The sequence below is a fragment of the Archocentrus centrarchus genome, assembly GCF_007364275.1.
Source record: "Archocentrus centrarchus isolate MPI-CPG fArcCen1 chromosome 18 unlocalized genomic scaffold, fArcCen1 scaffold_23_ctg1, whole genome shotgun sequence".
NCBI lineage: Eukaryota > Metazoa > Chordata > Actinopteri > Cichliformes > Cichlidae > Archocentrus > Archocentrus centrarchus.
In genome coordinates, this window is record NW_022060145.1 from 4,613,915 (window position 1) to 4,630,676 (window position 16,762).

General features: G+C 42.3%; 1 protein-coding gene across 1 annotated transcript in view; it reads left to right on the forward strand.

The window, feature by feature from the left end:
- The first annotated feature begins 214 nt into the window (after positions 1-214).
- The window catches only part of ppp2r5b (protein phosphatase 2, regulatory subunit B', beta), a 45,337-nt gene continuing 28,789 nt past the window's right edge, over positions 215-16,762 (forward strand). Inside the window, exon 1 of the mRNA XM_030722597.1 lies at positions 215-940. Within this exon, the coding sequence (XP_030578457.1) occupies positions 748-940 (193 nt within the window). The 5' untranslated portion in view covers positions 215-747. The remainder of the gene's footprint in view (positions 941-16,762) is intronic.

Here is a 16,762-nt window from a genome sequence, read left to right on the forward strand (position 1 = left end):
AAATCGAGAAGAAGCTGTGAACTGGCGCGGAGGGCGTTTGTTTGCGTTTGATCTGGATAAACAGGAGGTGCTTTTTTTTTTTTTTTTTTTTTTTTTTTTTAAGCCTATCAGGAGCTCAGCTGCATGATATAGAGAAATAAACATCCAAATTCAGGCTGATGACTTAGTCTATGTGTGACGCCAATACAGCAGCAGCAGCAGAGGCGCGCGCGCGCGTGTGTGTGTGCGTGTGTGGTATTTGTGTGTGAGGAGGAGACGCGCCTGTCTGAGCATCATCTGGTAGCTGTACAGGCTACTCCTGCGCGGCGATGATACACAAGCGATTTTTTAATCCGTGTGTGAAAAACTGAAGATTCAGGGATGCTGCTGCTGCTGCCATTTCCAGTCCGGCTCTGATAGAGACAACGAGGCGCGCAGCACGGGACTGGACACCTAGAAAATCTCTCTCTCCTCACCTCTCCTCCGCCTCTGCACCTTTCTCCCCCCCCCTCCCCCCGTTTTTTTTCCTCTCAAACCCCCCCTCTCCTCCCTCCTCCACCACCCCTGGAGCGTCTTTTCATTCGGATCAGTTGATAATCCATCTGTGATTCAGATAGCCACCCACTCCTCCATCCTCTCCTTTATTTAACCATACAGCCTCTTAATAAACCCCCTCGTTACGCACTCACACTCGCAAAAGCACGGACGCACGCACGGACGCACGCAGCATCCACATCAGCACCACCACCACCACCACCTACAGCCATCATGGAGACGACCAAGCTGCCTCCGTCCAGCCCGTCCTCGCCGACCACCAGCTTCTCGGTGCCGTCCGCGGAGAAGGTGGACGGCTTCCCGCGCAGGTCCATGCGCAGAGCCCGGCAGAGGAGGTCCCACAGCTCGTCTCAGTTCCGTTACCAGAGCTCCCAGGTGGAGCTCACCCCGCTACCCCTGCTTAAAGGTGAGGCTCTGATTTACTGAAGCAGCCATAGATCAATGTCAGAAATAACAACTGGAATATATTACACTGATTGTCCTACCATATGGAATAAAAGGTCGCAGTAAACTTAGGTTTTTACATTCTTCTCTGCTTAAACTCACCCATGACTAAACATAATACGCCCACTGATCCACTGACAGGTTTCCAATAATACAGTTTCTCCTCGCTGTCCTTGTCCAGTCTGACATGCTGAGGTGACAGCAGCGGCTTTGATTTATTTAATAGACCTACTGCCAGTCTTCTTTTGGATATGTAAAAAGCCTGTTGTTGGTGTTCTCTGCACTGGGACAAACAGTCCATTTCATTAGCAGTTCATGGATTGACATGAGTTACGCATTTTTCCCCTATTAAATATCAGAAACAAGTGAAAAACGACCATCACAGCATTCCAAAGCCCTCCTCTGGTCCAAAAGCCAATTATTAATAGACTCAGCTTACCATTATTTAAAGCAGCAGCAAATCTTTACGCCAGAGAGACACAAGCAGTCGTTAAATTGAATAATCGTTGCATTTCTGACCTTTAGCTGATTTTGAGATGTGCCTGTTTCTTAGGCAGGTGACAATGATATGTCTGTTTTTCATCCAATCACCCTGTTTTTCTTTTAATCAAGTGCTCGTTATACTGTATGCTGCTTTTGCAGTTGATTGTGAGCTGTTTTATGTTTTTCTGAAGATAAATTGCATGCATAGAGTCACTCAATTTGCATTGACTGCTTTCAACCACGCTAAACAAACCCATCAAACATGTGCTTGTCTCCTTGATTGGTTGATAGGGGGGAAATGAGAGAAGCATCTCTCTGTCACGAGGCCTTTCCCCTTGACAGGCCACCGTCGCTGCGAGTAAGCCTGGCTTGTTAAACAAACCTCATACATGAAATGCGCGAAACACCAAAGATGTTGACATTCAGACTGGTGCAACATCCGCCATGAAGGCAATCAGAGCTGCACTATTTGCAGGTCTGTCGTTGCCATAGCTATAATCCCAGAGCTGCAGTAACTACACAGAGGCCAATTTGACTGAGCGTGTTGTGGCCTTTCAGATTCAAGTCCTGTGGATGCAAAAGCAACTCCTGCATTTCCTGTAGATTCTACCTGGCCTGGGTGGAGCTTTCAGGTCCAGCTACTAAGGATGGACCGATATATAGGTGCATCAGTTTTGGGATAGCTAAATGTTCAAAGGTGGAGCGATTAAGAGCAGAAACACTTGTTTCTGGTTATTTTCTATATTGAAGATTGCATTTGTTTCTCAGCCCAGCCTGTATTGGTGCATCCCTACATTAACACTGTGCTAAACAGTGTTCAGTTGTGGAGAACTTCTGATTGGAATACGTTGAGCCTAAGTTGTATAAACAGTAAAGTAAATACATGAATAGGTGATGTAAGTCTAAACTGAGCAGTTTTAACAGTTTCTAACATTACATACACAGTACATCATTTTCTGAATCCAGCTGTGAAATCTGAGCATTTACTGATCGGGTGTCTTTGGTTTATGGATGGTTTGTTGGGTTCTTGAAGAGCAACTGGCATGAAAGGCGTTCACTGACATTATTGCTTTTCTATACGTGTGTCGTAGCATTTATTTCATGCACAGGTACTTTAACAGAAAATATTTTCTTGCTAGGCTTTGTATTTAGACAGTGAGTACATGTTATAAATGGCCAAATCAATATTTTTGTTCTTTGGATCACTCAGTCAACAAGCCCCATCGCTTCATGTTCCTTTCCTATATATATACACACACTTGCTCTTCTGTGTCATGACCCGTCATCTGGCTCTCTCATGTGTGTGCAGTGCAAAAGCAGATTGTGTGTGCTCCTATTTCCCTCTGACCCCTCTTTATAAGGTTACTCCCCCCTTTCATGTAGCCTTCAATCTCTTCCCATTAACCCTCTGAAGAGAAGACCTCTGTGCTTTTAGAGGTGGTGTGAGGTGTGTGCGCCTGCGAGCCTGCTCTTGTGTGTTTTTGCACCTCATTTCAGTGGCTTTAACTTCCTCCGAGGCACGTGAGCGTGGGGTGTGTGCAGCAAGATGATGAGAGCTTTTTACCGCATCAGTACAGCACGTTGGGTTAAGGTGGGTCTCTGCATATGTGCTGTGGAAGTCCCAGTTACTACATGGCTGCTGCTGCTTCTGCTGCAGCACTGTTTCTGGGCCCCCTTGAGGAACTGATAGTAAGATACTGCAGCAGGAGAAGCGTCTGGTGTGGGGAAGTCTCTAACGGCCAGTATGTAGGCCAAGTGTAGACAGACTTGTGGGTGTTTTTCCCTCCAGGGAATCACATTCTCTTTGTTAATTTGAACTCCTCCTCCTGTTTCTTGTGCTTGAAGCCCCGAGCAAAGCTTCATTCCTTCTTGTGAATATGACAGAGAAGATACGGGGAGATTTGACATTTAACAGCGAAGCATAATGTGTCTTAAATATGTACATTTTTAGCACACTGACAGGAGGCAGTGTTTAAAATGGCCAACGGTAAACATCAATTTTGATATGAGGCTTAGAAAGAGCAGGAGCCAGTGAAAATAGCACAACTGAACAAGCTCGCGCACTAAAGCTAATCAGTCTGAACTGAATGAAATGTTTGCCACATGTGCCACGAGTATTGGGTGAAACATTAAAGCCAAATCACGGCTTCTGACTGGTTATCATGGATTTGAAGTTAGGTTAAAATTACCACCTGTTGGTTAGGCATGCTAAACTAAAATCAAAATGCTTTTGGCATCTTGATTTTAGTTTAGCGTTTTTATACAGATAGATTTTTTCAAAAACATGATTTGTGTAAACGTCTATCTTGAGGACTTTTTTAAATGTGTGTTTAATCTGGGCCCAAAACAGCTCCTTTGCACTTGAAACCATAAAGTTTCACAAAATGCTCTCGGCGATTTAAAGCCAGCTCTCTCATTCGCGGTATTCGAAGGGCATTGTAGTGAAAAGTCAAAAAGTGGTGACAAGTTTTGGAAAATGTGAATTACAAAACAAAATTTTGAACAGATTTGAGTGACTAGAAATGACTGAACACTGGGAATTCTCTAATGGTAGAAGCTGTAAAACGGGTCAGTGCTCTGATCAGCAGTGGTTCCATCCATCTGTAGTATCATCATGTAAAGTTCCTCAAGCTGTTAGCTGACCTCTGAGAGGTTTACCTCCCCATTGACTGCACTGATCATCCCTTTTAGAATGAAGTCCATTCATAGCTTGCATATATATCCGTCTGTCTTAAATTTTTTATTTTTTTTTGTAATTAAAACAAGACAAAGCAGACCAGGACAATTTGTTGGTCAAATTCTTCAGCTCAGTGCAACCCAGCATCTGTGCAAGTGCTCTGGAGACTTCATGCTGTAAGGTGCAGGGAACAGCTGTGATTGGTGCACAGCTGATTTAGGGAGCGCGTGATTTGCTTTTGCTTTGCATTCTGTTGGCAGAGCACGCATTTTCAATATTGCTCAGTCATGTTCATTTAATTGTGGGAAGCCAAAATTGTCATTGAAATTAAAATTTGATTAATTGTGCCGCCCTAGATGGATATGGGTTGCAAAGCAGCTTGCAGTTGTGAAGCAGTTGTTGACAGACTAAAACAGCTTATATAGCACATCCTAAATGAGATCTGTAGACGGGCATTAGCTGAGCCACTGGCTGATGTCGGCTGGCTTTGCTATCAGCTGATCTGCTGCAGCTTGACTTTGATGCCTCCCTGAACTAACGCCACGCTGGATTTTGAAAATGCTGACAATGTGCATTAATCAGGGTTTATGCACCCTATACTGATGTGTTGGTCTTAGCGTTGTTAAATATTATAATAATGCTTAAGATTCCTCTAGCAGAATGCTTTTTTAGAGCTTTTAAAAAGCTTTTAAGTCCAGTAGTTTAAAACTGATCTCAACCTGTGAACTAACAAATAATCCATCACTGCTATTTGTAATCAGTCTTATTAATTGCTAAGGTCAGTGACAGGGATATTACATAAACTAAATACATGTTGACTTGTGAGCGAGATTCAAGGCTGGTGATTTGACCTCTCAGTATTTTTCTAATTACGAGATGAAGGAGGGTTAATAATATTAGTGCTCAAACAGTTAAGGATAAAGCAAACACATCAAAGTTGCAGTACAGAATATCTGAAGGTTTTCTTTGCAGTAAAAATGAATAATATGAGATGAATACATGAGACTTGTGAGACTCCAGTAAACAGAGAGCTGATCTGGAACGCTGAACTGGCTAATAAAAGAGTAGCAGGGACAGCCAAGGCAGTCAATTTATCCATAGATGAAGGGTGAAGGATACTGGGTCCCTATAATCCTTTTTACAGTGTGTTCATATTTGGCCACAGGCCTGCAGCATGTGCGCGTGCACGTACACACAAACACAGACGTTTCACTGCTCTCTGGCCTCTCTGTTTTAGGACTGGCTCTTCAAAGTGGTTATTTTGTTCTGCAGAGGACACTTTATGTCAATATAAATCAAAATGCTTTATTAAAATGTGAAAAATATGATTATTCAAATCCTTTAGTATTAAAAGACTCTTTTTTTTTTAAATCCAGAAAGACTTTTTTATGAACCGCTGACACTGCCTCACATTTCTGTAGACAGCTTGCGAGAACCATTTCATAAAATCGGGAGATTGAGGATTGCCTTTATCGCCATCAGCACCCGCTCTGTTTTGAGTGTTTTTGCTTTTTTTCGCCATGTGAATTCCCCCTGTTCAAACTGAGCTTTCGTGGCAAACTTCTAAATTAGATTTCAAAAATGAGTTTTCATAAATTAGATTAGATTTCAGAAAAATCAGACGATGATGAAGTCAGAGAGCCAGCGTTTTTCTGGGATCCAAGCATCTTAACACAGACACCGTGTTTTAGACACCGTGAAAGCATTCCCTTCCTTTCCCCTCTCGCCACACTTTCATCATTGCATTAAAAAATTATAAAACTCTTGAGGATGGTGTCCAGTAAAGATGCGGAGAGTTAATGGTTCTGGAAGATAGCCAAGTGGATCTAACTGGCTGCTCTACTCTCCTTACTGTTTCCATTTGTACAAAACTGCAATCAGTCTGGAAGCAAGCAACACACGGTAGATCTTTACCTGCCTGCTTACCCATTGGTCTGTCCGTCAGTCCATCAGCAATCCAAAGCTTAAAGAAGTATTCTGGTTATATTCCTGTAGAACAGGAAGGTTGCTGAGTTCATATGTAACAAATAAATGTGAATTTATCACCGTTATTGCTACATTATCAGAAACAGATTGCAGCTTGACCCCATTCAATCACTGTACTAGCAACACCGCTACTAACACCGCAGACTGTGTGGTTTGTGGCTTCAGGTTAATTTCGAATGGCTTTATGGTATTTGCCAGCTGTCCGGCGCAGCCTGCATACAACCATTCACTTTATAAAGCTGTGCTGTTTTGCGAGGCTATTATTTTTCTTGCTTTCCACTTTTCTTGTTTACAATTTTCTGTCACATAGTGAGCGAGGTGCTGCTGTCTGACGGGGCTGTAGTGCTAGCTGGGGGCATCTTAGAACAACCGTTAATTGCTGTTGTACATAAATAAATGTGGATAATTAGCTTTACCTATTAGTATTTCTGATGCCAACAAGAGAGGGCAAAAATGTTTAGTCATATAATTAACTTATCGCACACATCCCTAAAGGGATTCACCAAACACATTCAGAGTTTCGGCTTTTTATTTTTTCATGATTGCAGAATTATTAGCTGGGGTGGTTCTCGACTTTGTCCCAGTTTTAGTCCTCCATTTCTTCAGGTACGCTGCAGCCGTCTGCCTCGCTGGAGAACGGTCTGTTGGCTCAGCGCTCCTTCACAGTTGCGATGCTCTCCCGTGGGGTCACAGACACCAGCCCGGCTTCTCGGTCACGGGTGGTGCGCCTTTGCCGGCAGGCCAACCAGACTAAAGTCACATTCCTGCCTGTCATCTAGTCAGCAGATGCACAAACTTGTGATTAAGATTTGTGGCATGTTCCCACACCAAAGAGAGTTCGCACATGTGTGATTCAGGGTGATTACTGAGCCAACTGCCTCCCTAGATTAAAACATGAACTGCAACTGCTGTGATCCACTGACCTTGAGATCCACTCAGTCGCTGTTTCTCTCTGCAGCTAATTTGCACACTTTTCTTCCTGTTGCACTTTGTGGAAGCATAGCTAATATGTTTATCTGAGTTACAGTAAGTCATATGGGTGCAAATACAGTCTACACAGGCTTTTTCACAAACACAGACTGAGTTTACATAAAGGATAAAACACGCCATGAGCAAGGATAAAAGCATCACAGCAGAATTATCATTGCCATTGGTAGAAATATCAACAATGACTGGCTGAAATGAAATTACAGGGCTGCTAATAGAAAACATCGTGAATGAAAATAAAAGCATCTGAACTGCAGGTTGAAATGTTATCACTGTGCAGAGAAGTGTAATTACTTACAGAAATGATATCCAGATATTAAATGAGCGTGATAAGTGCTGGAGGTTTGGATTAGAGGTCTTTGCAGGTTTTACTATGCAGCAGTTCAACGATTGTGTTCTGAGCTGCCTGCGGAGGGACTCTTATAAAAAAAAAAAAAAAATGTTATAGTCAAATATTTCCCGAGGCCTGAGTGTGTGTGATTGTATGTACATCTGCAGGGCAATCATGGGATGCTCTCTGGTCTATCTTGAGATCTTGGAGAACATTGTTGGTGGCAGCAGCTGCATCAGCAGGAGCTCAGAGACAAAACACGCTAAGCAGACCTTCTGCTCAGACCAGCCCAGCGGCTCATTCTGTCACACGTTAGCAAAGCTTACATTGCATTTTTGAGTGCAGTGAATGATGTAGTCCAAAGATGGAGACCCGATGCACGGGCATGGTTTAAACTTGTGGCTACATTGAAAAAGGCGACCCACCATGTGGCTCGTTCCTTGCATTTAAAATTAGGGCATAAGCAAACATGTATCTGTATTTCGAAATCACAAGATGATCATACTAAAACTATTCCTGTAAAATTAATGCCACCAGAGGCTCTAGGGTTGCCGTCCCAGTTAGAGAAAAAAACAAAAAAGTTTTTCAGGCTCACCATCTGACCAGGAAAACAGCAGCAGATTAAGGCAAAAAAAAAAAAAAAAATAAAATGAAGAAGCATTTATTTCACCACAGCTGTTTCTAGCAGCCATCCGTGGTGTTGGATTTCTGCTCATCAAAAATTGATATCTAGTTGTTTATTATTATCTCCCACACTTATGTGAAAGCAGCAAAACTGCAGCACGCGTATGTTTTCATGCAAACACCCATCCGTCTGCAAACTAGCATCGGCATTTCTAACTGATACTTTAACCACGCCAAAGAAATATCCTCATAAGTAAATAGCCATGCATGATGTTCTCAGTCCTTGACATTTTCATCACTGGCTGCCCGCAGCAGCGGCTTTTCAAAGGAGCTTCTGAGTGGCTTCAAATAACTCCGTCAGGCCCTAAAGGATGCTGTGTGAGCTTAGAGAGCGTTAAATCTCCTGTACCTGAACAAAACCCATTCTGCCGGTTGATGTAGCATTTAAAGCATTTCTAAAAGCTACGAAACACCCTGCAGACATAAGACAACAATCAGACTTTGTTTCGCAGGGTAACAGATGGCGAGTTGTTGCGTTGTGGCATAACAGGAAGAACTGAATGTCATTTCATGTTTTGAGTAAAATGGTTATGTGAAGTAATACGTTATGTGCTCATATTCCCCTTTAAGATAAGAAATACTGATCTGCACAGTAGGCAGTTGGTCTTTTTAGCAACTACGCGTCTTAGCAGCGTTTCATTTGCCTGATTATGTTATCAGCCCACTGAATGCTCTTTACCAGGTCACAGTATGCTTTTTTAGTGCTTCTGCTTCTGATAGGAAATGGATTTCAAACGCTTCCACTGCTGATTTGGAAAGTACAAAAATAAACTGCTGCCTGTGTTTCATAATGTTCTCGAAAATGGGCCATTTCCACTGCTAACAATGAAGGGATTAGAAGGGAAAACATGCCGTCAGATATTCATATTGAAATCTTAAAGAACACCTCATGAAATCTAGCAGAGTAAGGGAATGGTATCTTATGTAGATGGAAAAAGTCCAAAATCCTTTTGCCTTCAGAGCTGCATTAATTCTTTGTGGCACAAATTCAACAAGGTGCCAGAAACATTCCTCAGAGATTTTGGTCCTTATTGACGTGACAGCATCACACAGTCGCTGCAGATTTGTCAGCAGCTCATCCATGATGCAAATCTCCCATTGCACCACATCCCAAAGGTTTGAGATGATATGAGCTTTGAGACATGGTGCGTTGTCCTGTTGGAAGCAGCCATCAGTAGATGGGTACACTGAGGTTGCAAAGGGATGGTCAGCAACAATACTCAGGTAGGCTGTGGCCTGAACACCCGGCCGGTCACTTTATAAATGCTAGAACTACATTGATGACACAGGATACGTAGATAAATTAAAAATGCAGGTTTTAAAGCCAAAACTTTGCTCAGTTGCTAGTTAGTTTAATTTAGTGTCACACAGACAAATAGCTTAAAATAAGGATTAATTGTTTTGATATATCAAATTAAATATGTTGGTTATTGTCAGATATCATAACAATAGCTGTCCCCTGTGAAGCTGCTGCTTGGTTTGGTATTTCTTTGATTGTAACCTCTCAAAGGACAAGTTTGGTATGTTTTTCATAGGAAGCGGTTAGAGCCCCTGTGCTAAATGATGGCCGCAAAGAGGCCTCTCACAAGCCTGAATGCAGTGTGTGGTACTCTGCAACTGCCATGGTGGCTAAGGCTAACATGGCAAAATTTACTGAAATATGGGATAATATTATGGCAGAGGAGTCAAATGTTCCAGTCAAATGAAACGTTCCATCATTCAGCAGCACTTAGAGTGCCTATAAAGTTTAACCACAATAGACAAATGAACGTGGCAAAAAAATCTCTGCAGAATCTCACACAGGTGCGCTTTATCCTATTGTACCTTTGAACCTCCACATTTTTCACCTCTAAAAAAATATAAAGCCTATGTTTAGGTATTTAAACCTTCAAAGCGATAATCCTGCTTACTGTTGTTTGTGACAGAGCCTCGTGTATTTCAGCTTTATTTTCCTGCTTATTCCTTTCATTTCTTTAGGCGTACATAACCTGTGCAGCGTAACATAACCCCGCTCACGAGCAGCTCCTGTGTGCATTTTGTTCATATGTTTGTGTTTTATTTTGTCCGGCATGTGTGTTTGTCCACATTAAAATAATGAATGTACAGAAGGCTCTGTTTTAAATGTGCTGTTTACTGTAAAACATTCACCTTCTCACACAGATTGCATGTGGGCGACTGAATGACTCTCTCTCTCTCTCTCTGTGTGTGTTAGGGCCAGCTGGATGGGCCTGGTATTGGGTTACAGAAGGCACGGAGTAGTTTTTGCTCTCTGACTGTCTCAGATCAATTAAGAGGGAGCGTGGGCAGAGAAAGTGAGGGGGATGATGAAAGAAATGGAGTGGATGAGGAAAGAGGAAATGACTGAACATTAAGCTGGCAGGTGGAGGAGGAGGAGAGACGGGAGAGATAAAAAAAAAAGAAAAAAAAAAGGATATTGCAGGGGAGAGGATGTAATGAAACGGCCAGCAATGCAATAAGCGCGCACGCTGCTGTGTCACTGAAGAAAGAGTCGGTTCTTAAAGGAATACAGCGACGCTCGGGTAAATAAGCTCCCTGATTGAATCACCGCGAGTTTCACCTTTGTGGGCGCTCGCTATTAAATATGCACATGTGCAAAGCAAGGCAAACAAAGAATGATCAAATCATGGCCACGCAGTTGTTTTGAGGAAAACGCTTTTAGAAAGGGGTGAGATATTAAAAGCAGGAAAAATAAATATTGCTGGAAGGGGCTTTCTTCCAGTTTGCAATGAGTCACAAGCAGCTTTAACAAAATATATCATGCTCAGCCTTAGTCAAGAACAAGGGAATGTGAGATTCTTTTTTTTTTTTTTTCCATTTATCACATTTCCTTGTTTGTGAAAAGCAGCAGCAGCAGCAGGAGCAGCAGCAGAAAGCTGCTAATCAAATGTTGAGGATGTCTCCAGCTGGGACAACCTTCTCCCATATTTGTTTACTAGCTGTCTCCAATTTGTGTTTACATTTCTCACAGCAAATATTCAGTTTCAGCGGAGAATTTCTACATCTTCGATCTTTGAAAGTCACTCTGCTGTCAAAGGCAGTGTGGACTTTTTGGGGACAAGACAAGTCGCGATGCTTAGCGGCTCAAATAGCTTAGTTCTCATTGATCATTACGAGAAATCCATTTCTTGATGGTGACTAATCTGATTATAGGTAATGACGAAAGCAGCAACAACAACAACAACAAAAAAAAAATCAGAAAATAGGATGTGAACCGCAGCCTGAACACCCGGCCCCGTCTCTCTTCATTGTGCTTTGTGGTGGAAAAGTATTATTAGTAACATTGGATTATTTAAAGATGGGCTTAGCGCGCTGCTTAATCTTTTGCCATGACATAGGCTTCTCTGGCAGCCTTTGTCGCAGAGAGAATGGGACTGAATACAGCATAAAGACTCGCTGCCATGTTTTGATATCCACTGGCATTAAAATATAATGGCGCTTTGGAGCAAAGATCTTCAGATACGGCTGTCAGTATCATTGTTATTCAGTAATGAGTTTCACTTCAGTCACTTGCATGTTTCGTATGGTACACATTTTACTTTAGAATTAAAGAACCTGCGGGATCAGAAGTAGCTTTGCCGTGTGTTTTTGGTATTCAGAATGTCCTAGTGATGTTTTGACCTAAAAATAGAAAGAAAAGATAACTGTCACGTTCCTTGTGGCTTTTATCATGTTGTTCACGCTATTTAACAACATGATATTTAAACAACATGATAAGTTGTGCATGTGGTTTTCTGGATACACTTTATCTTAAATTAGACCTATAGTGCTCGTTTCCAGCTCCACATTTTTTCATTCTTAGATTTTACTAAAGTAGCTTTACATGATTCACAGTTCAGAATAATCCAAATTTATCTGCGAGAGCTGTGGGTTTTAGATGACCATATTAGGGAATCCTCTCTTGCTGATGTCATACAGAGCCAAGAGTAGAAAAAAAAAAACTGTCTGAAACAGTTTAGAGCAGTCTGAACCCTGAGCGTTTGCCTCAAAGAGATTGCTTGTATGCCACACACATTATTTGAAACCATGTTTAATGTGAGCACCTACCATTGTAACAATATACAGTATATGTGACAGGAAACAGGAGAAAGCAGAATAGGTTCTTTTTAAGGCTAAAACTCAGACTTGCAAATCTCTGTATGCTTTTTTTGGCTCTGATTTTATCCAGAAAATTTGACCTGAAGTGTCGGTGTGTATAACTACAAGACTACTAAAAAGTAATCCATTGTGTTCTACTACTAAGAAGAGTAAATCAAAGACGTTATCATAAATTACCAAAAGCAAAGACCTGAAAGTAAAAGTACTCTCCTCACAGCATGTGTGCACCAAGGCCAACACAGCCCAGCTGTCACTTAACTTTATAACAGATTTATGGCACATATAAGGTATTATATGATAACTTAGGTTGTGTGATAGGATTTGAATAAACTTGATGAAGGCGTCGTTAAACCTGCACTTCAAAGCTATAAAGTGGACTTGGAGTTAAAGTTGCATTCATTCATTTTTTGGGCCATTTCTGGGCCCAAAAGAATATCCATATTAGCAGTTAGGAATCCCACATTCTCCCTTTTTAGCTGTTTTGCTTTTCACTAACATAAAACCCAATTTTAAATGAAAGAGATTTTGACCTGAGAACCAGTCTACAATGACAAGTCACTTTGTCCAGATCCACAGGTTTGCTGGTTGCAGTGGGTAGCAGTAGGGGGCTGGCCAGTGTTGTTAATTGAAAGCCTGGCGTCTTCTGGGCGAGGTGTTCCAGCTCCTTAATTGCTCCTTGTTAATTTGAGGTTTTCTCAATCACTCCTTCCCTGTAAGCAGTTTGCCTACCAGGGGCCACCCACAGCGTTGGTCCAAGGATCACAAGGGCGCACAAACCCTTCCACCAAGTTAAGGAGACATGCCATCTGCAATTGGGTGGCCTGTAAAAACCGCAGAGACAGGATGAGTGTGGAGTTAAACCAATGTTCCTGTAAGGCGCCAGCTGAGGTGGTTTGTGTACCTGACAGAGGAACTGGAAAATGTTTGGAAAAAGGATGTCTGTCACCACAACCCCACTTCAGAAATAAGCAGAAGAAAATAGAAGGATGATTTTGACCTGGCTAGCATCCTGTACAGTTTTTGTGTATGTTTTTTTAATGTAGTAAGCAGGGTGAAAATTCCAGCTATAGTTAAGAATCAAAATAGAATTATCTGAGGAAAGCCCAAGCCAGCCACCAAATTTCAGGAAAATCTGTTCATGACTTAGTGATGTCACAGCTAACTTTAGTAATTAAACATCACAGTCTGTCAAGGACTGGCTGCGTGGCAGGCAGGAGGTGGACCCAAAATGCAGGACTCAGGAGACAAGACATAAACTAAAAAGACAGCTTTACTGCTGCTCACTTACTAAATACAAAATAAAGCTGATCAGGAGCAAATATTTCTAAATTAAGACTCTTCCAAGTAACACACTACAAGGAAGGCTACAGCTATGAGGAAGCACACAACAAAGGACGACTGGAGACTGAGACAACACACAGAATAAGGAGGGAGTAACAGGTGGGAGAGCAGCTGAACTAATCACAGGTAACGAGATAGCGAAAGTTAAACTCGATACAAAACTCAAGACACGAAAGACCACCAAAGTAAAACAGGAAGTAACAGTTGACAGAGGCAAGACTGAGGTAACAGGAGGGAATACAAGAGGAAATAACTAACCTATAATCAACAAAACTCATAAATGCCAGGGAACAAAAGATAAACAGACTCTAATGCTCCAACATAAATCTGTTCTCCAAACTGCTCTAGGAAAACTAAGCTCTAGAAAATAATAGGAAACCAAATATCACCAATGCTGGACCATAATACAAATGTACAAATCTAGAGAAAACCAAAATATCCCAAAATTGTGCTTGTCATCATTTCTGTTTGCCAAGATAGATTCGGTTGTCTGTAACAGTCTGTACGTACAACACTATTTACATCTTACATGCTAATACCCAGCTGGTCTAATTACCAATTCTTAGTGCTGTCATCAAATGACAACTTCCAAGTATTTCCTGCTCGAATTTAAAGCAGCAGCAGCATCATTTGTCCTGAGCTTTCTCAGCAGATAAATAATTGTTAAATAATGTAAATGGGTGTGTGTGTGTCTGATTGTGCATCATAACGCTCTCTTCTCACTAATCTTTCTAATCATGCTGTTTATGAGCAGGATACTTGCTATACACGTTTCCTTGAAAGTTTGCCACGATGTGGACAGATCATGTGTTATAGGAGGATTAGATTATTTAGAGATGGACTTAAAGCGCGTCACTTAAACCCCTTAAGGTGATATTTATACCCCCCTGACTTTAACACTGCATGGTGTCTCAGCTCTGATAGGTGCTGTAGCTTCCTCCTGCTATTTATACCTGTGCCTTTCTCTTCTTTATCTCCATCCACCTCTTTCTGCCCCCCTCCTTTCCCTTCCCTTCCCTTCCGTCCCCATCCTGTCTTCCTCTCTGCGTCACTTTATCTGTGCATTGAATGTGTGTGTGCTTAATGACAGGGCTGCAGAGGCGGCTCGGATGCTAGCTAAAACAGAAGCGGTTCGCCTCTCTTGCTGTCTCTGTGTCACACACTCAGCCCCAAACAGAATTACTCTTATTTAAAGACCAGAGCTGTACTTGCTTATTAAAAAAAAAAAAGCCTCAGAGAGACGGGAAGGGAAGGGAGTGAAGAGAGGGACCAAAGGAGGATAAGAAGGGAGGAACCTATCGATGGAAAGATGAGAGAGAGAAGCAGAAGGATGAGGAGGAAGGGGATGATGTCATCTTTTAACCCTATACCGCTCCCCTCTCCGCTCTCCTGTTTCCTCCCCAGATTCTTCCCCCTCACCGTGTTGCTCTCCAGCAGGACTATATTTAGGTGTGTGCAGCTGGGTATGTGCGTGTTTGTGTGTTGTTGGTGTTGCAGCATGCCTGGCGCTGCTCAGTCGTACATTTTAATGCTCATTTTCCCAAATCAATCCACCGCTCCCCTCCCCTCCCCTCACATTTTTGTTCTACGTCAGTGGTCTGTCGGTGGTCCACCATCTTTACTTAATCAGCCACCAACCCTTTCTCTTCTGCTTGTTTGAAGGAGACACTGGAGCTTTCTCTTATGGTCAGCAAGGCATTTTAAAAGACAATGAATTGGCCTGACTAACACATATCGTCTGTGTCTGTGCTCTTCAGGTCCACATCTGTTCAAATCGTGTGTTTTTTTCACTGTAAACACCTGATACACAGTCAATGCCCTGCTGCTGATGTAAGCATCAACTGTTTCCCCCTGATCAGGCAATGTTTGAGAATAGATAAATAAATAAATACATCTTTAAGACAGTTGGGAATCCCAAATTCTTGACTTTTTATTAGGAACCAGTGATGAGAGCCAAAGATGGGTCGGGAAGTTGGAGAGATGGGCGATCTATCATCATGAAAAAACTGATTGCTGTTCCTACACAATAACTGTAATGATGTTACTGATCAAATTGTGAAAGTGGCAGAAATTTAGGATGTTTGACTGCTGCTACAAGCTACTAACCAACCAATAGGGATGCAGCATGACATGATGTGCTGACAGCAGGTCTTGAGAAAAATCCCAAAAAACAAACTCAGATGAAACAGATGAACGTAAAGCATGAAGAACAAAATGGGGATACCATCAAAGAAGAAAAAGCAGTTGGGCTAAATCTTTTCTCTCTGGAGCTTGAAAAAGGCGACTGGACTTCTTTTTGTTTCTTGAAGACGTTTCACCTCTCATCCGAAAGGCTTCTTCAGTTCTCAACCAAATGGTGGAGAGACCCAGGTATTTAAACCCCTGTGGGCATAGTCCCATGGAGGTGGTTATGACCCTCTATTGATCATGTGCGTGAACACATGTGCCCAGGTGTGAAGAGGGCGTGGGTCATATTTAATCAGTGGTTTCAGTTGAAACCAATTTAGGACTCCGCTCCATTGTTTCCTGTGGCCTATTGAGGTCACTGGAACAAAGGTGTGAATGGGGGTTGAGACGTCTGGGAAGGGAGCTCAGGACAGCACTGTAAGCGGGGGAAAGTTGGTGACGTAATCCACCTCCTCTGTTCAATGATGGTTGTTCACAGTGGACATAGATGGCTTCTATAGCTTCCTATAGTAGACCTCATCACAGCAACAGAAACCGCTATAAGAAATAACAAACTTTCTCATCCTGTAGCAGAACAGATCAGGATGAAAGTTTCAGCCACTCTCTCCAGTGCAAGACTTCCTCCATCCAACCTCACCATTCAGGAGAAGAAGGCCATCACAGCCCTAAGCAAGGATCAAAACATCACCATACTGCCAGCCGACAAGGGGAGGTGCACGGTTGTGCTGAATTCATCGGATTACCACAACAAAATTACTACACTCCTCAGTGACAACAATACTTATGAGGTCTTGAGACGTGATCCCACAAGCAACTACAAGAAAAAAGTTGTTTGCTGCCTGCAACAACTTGAAAAGGAAAAAGCCATTGACCGCCCCACTTACTACCGCCTGTACCCTGGAGAAGCCACTCCATGCATTTATGGACTCCCAAAGATCCACAAAGAAGGAGTCCCACTTCGACCCATTATCAGCAGTATAAACTCGGTCACC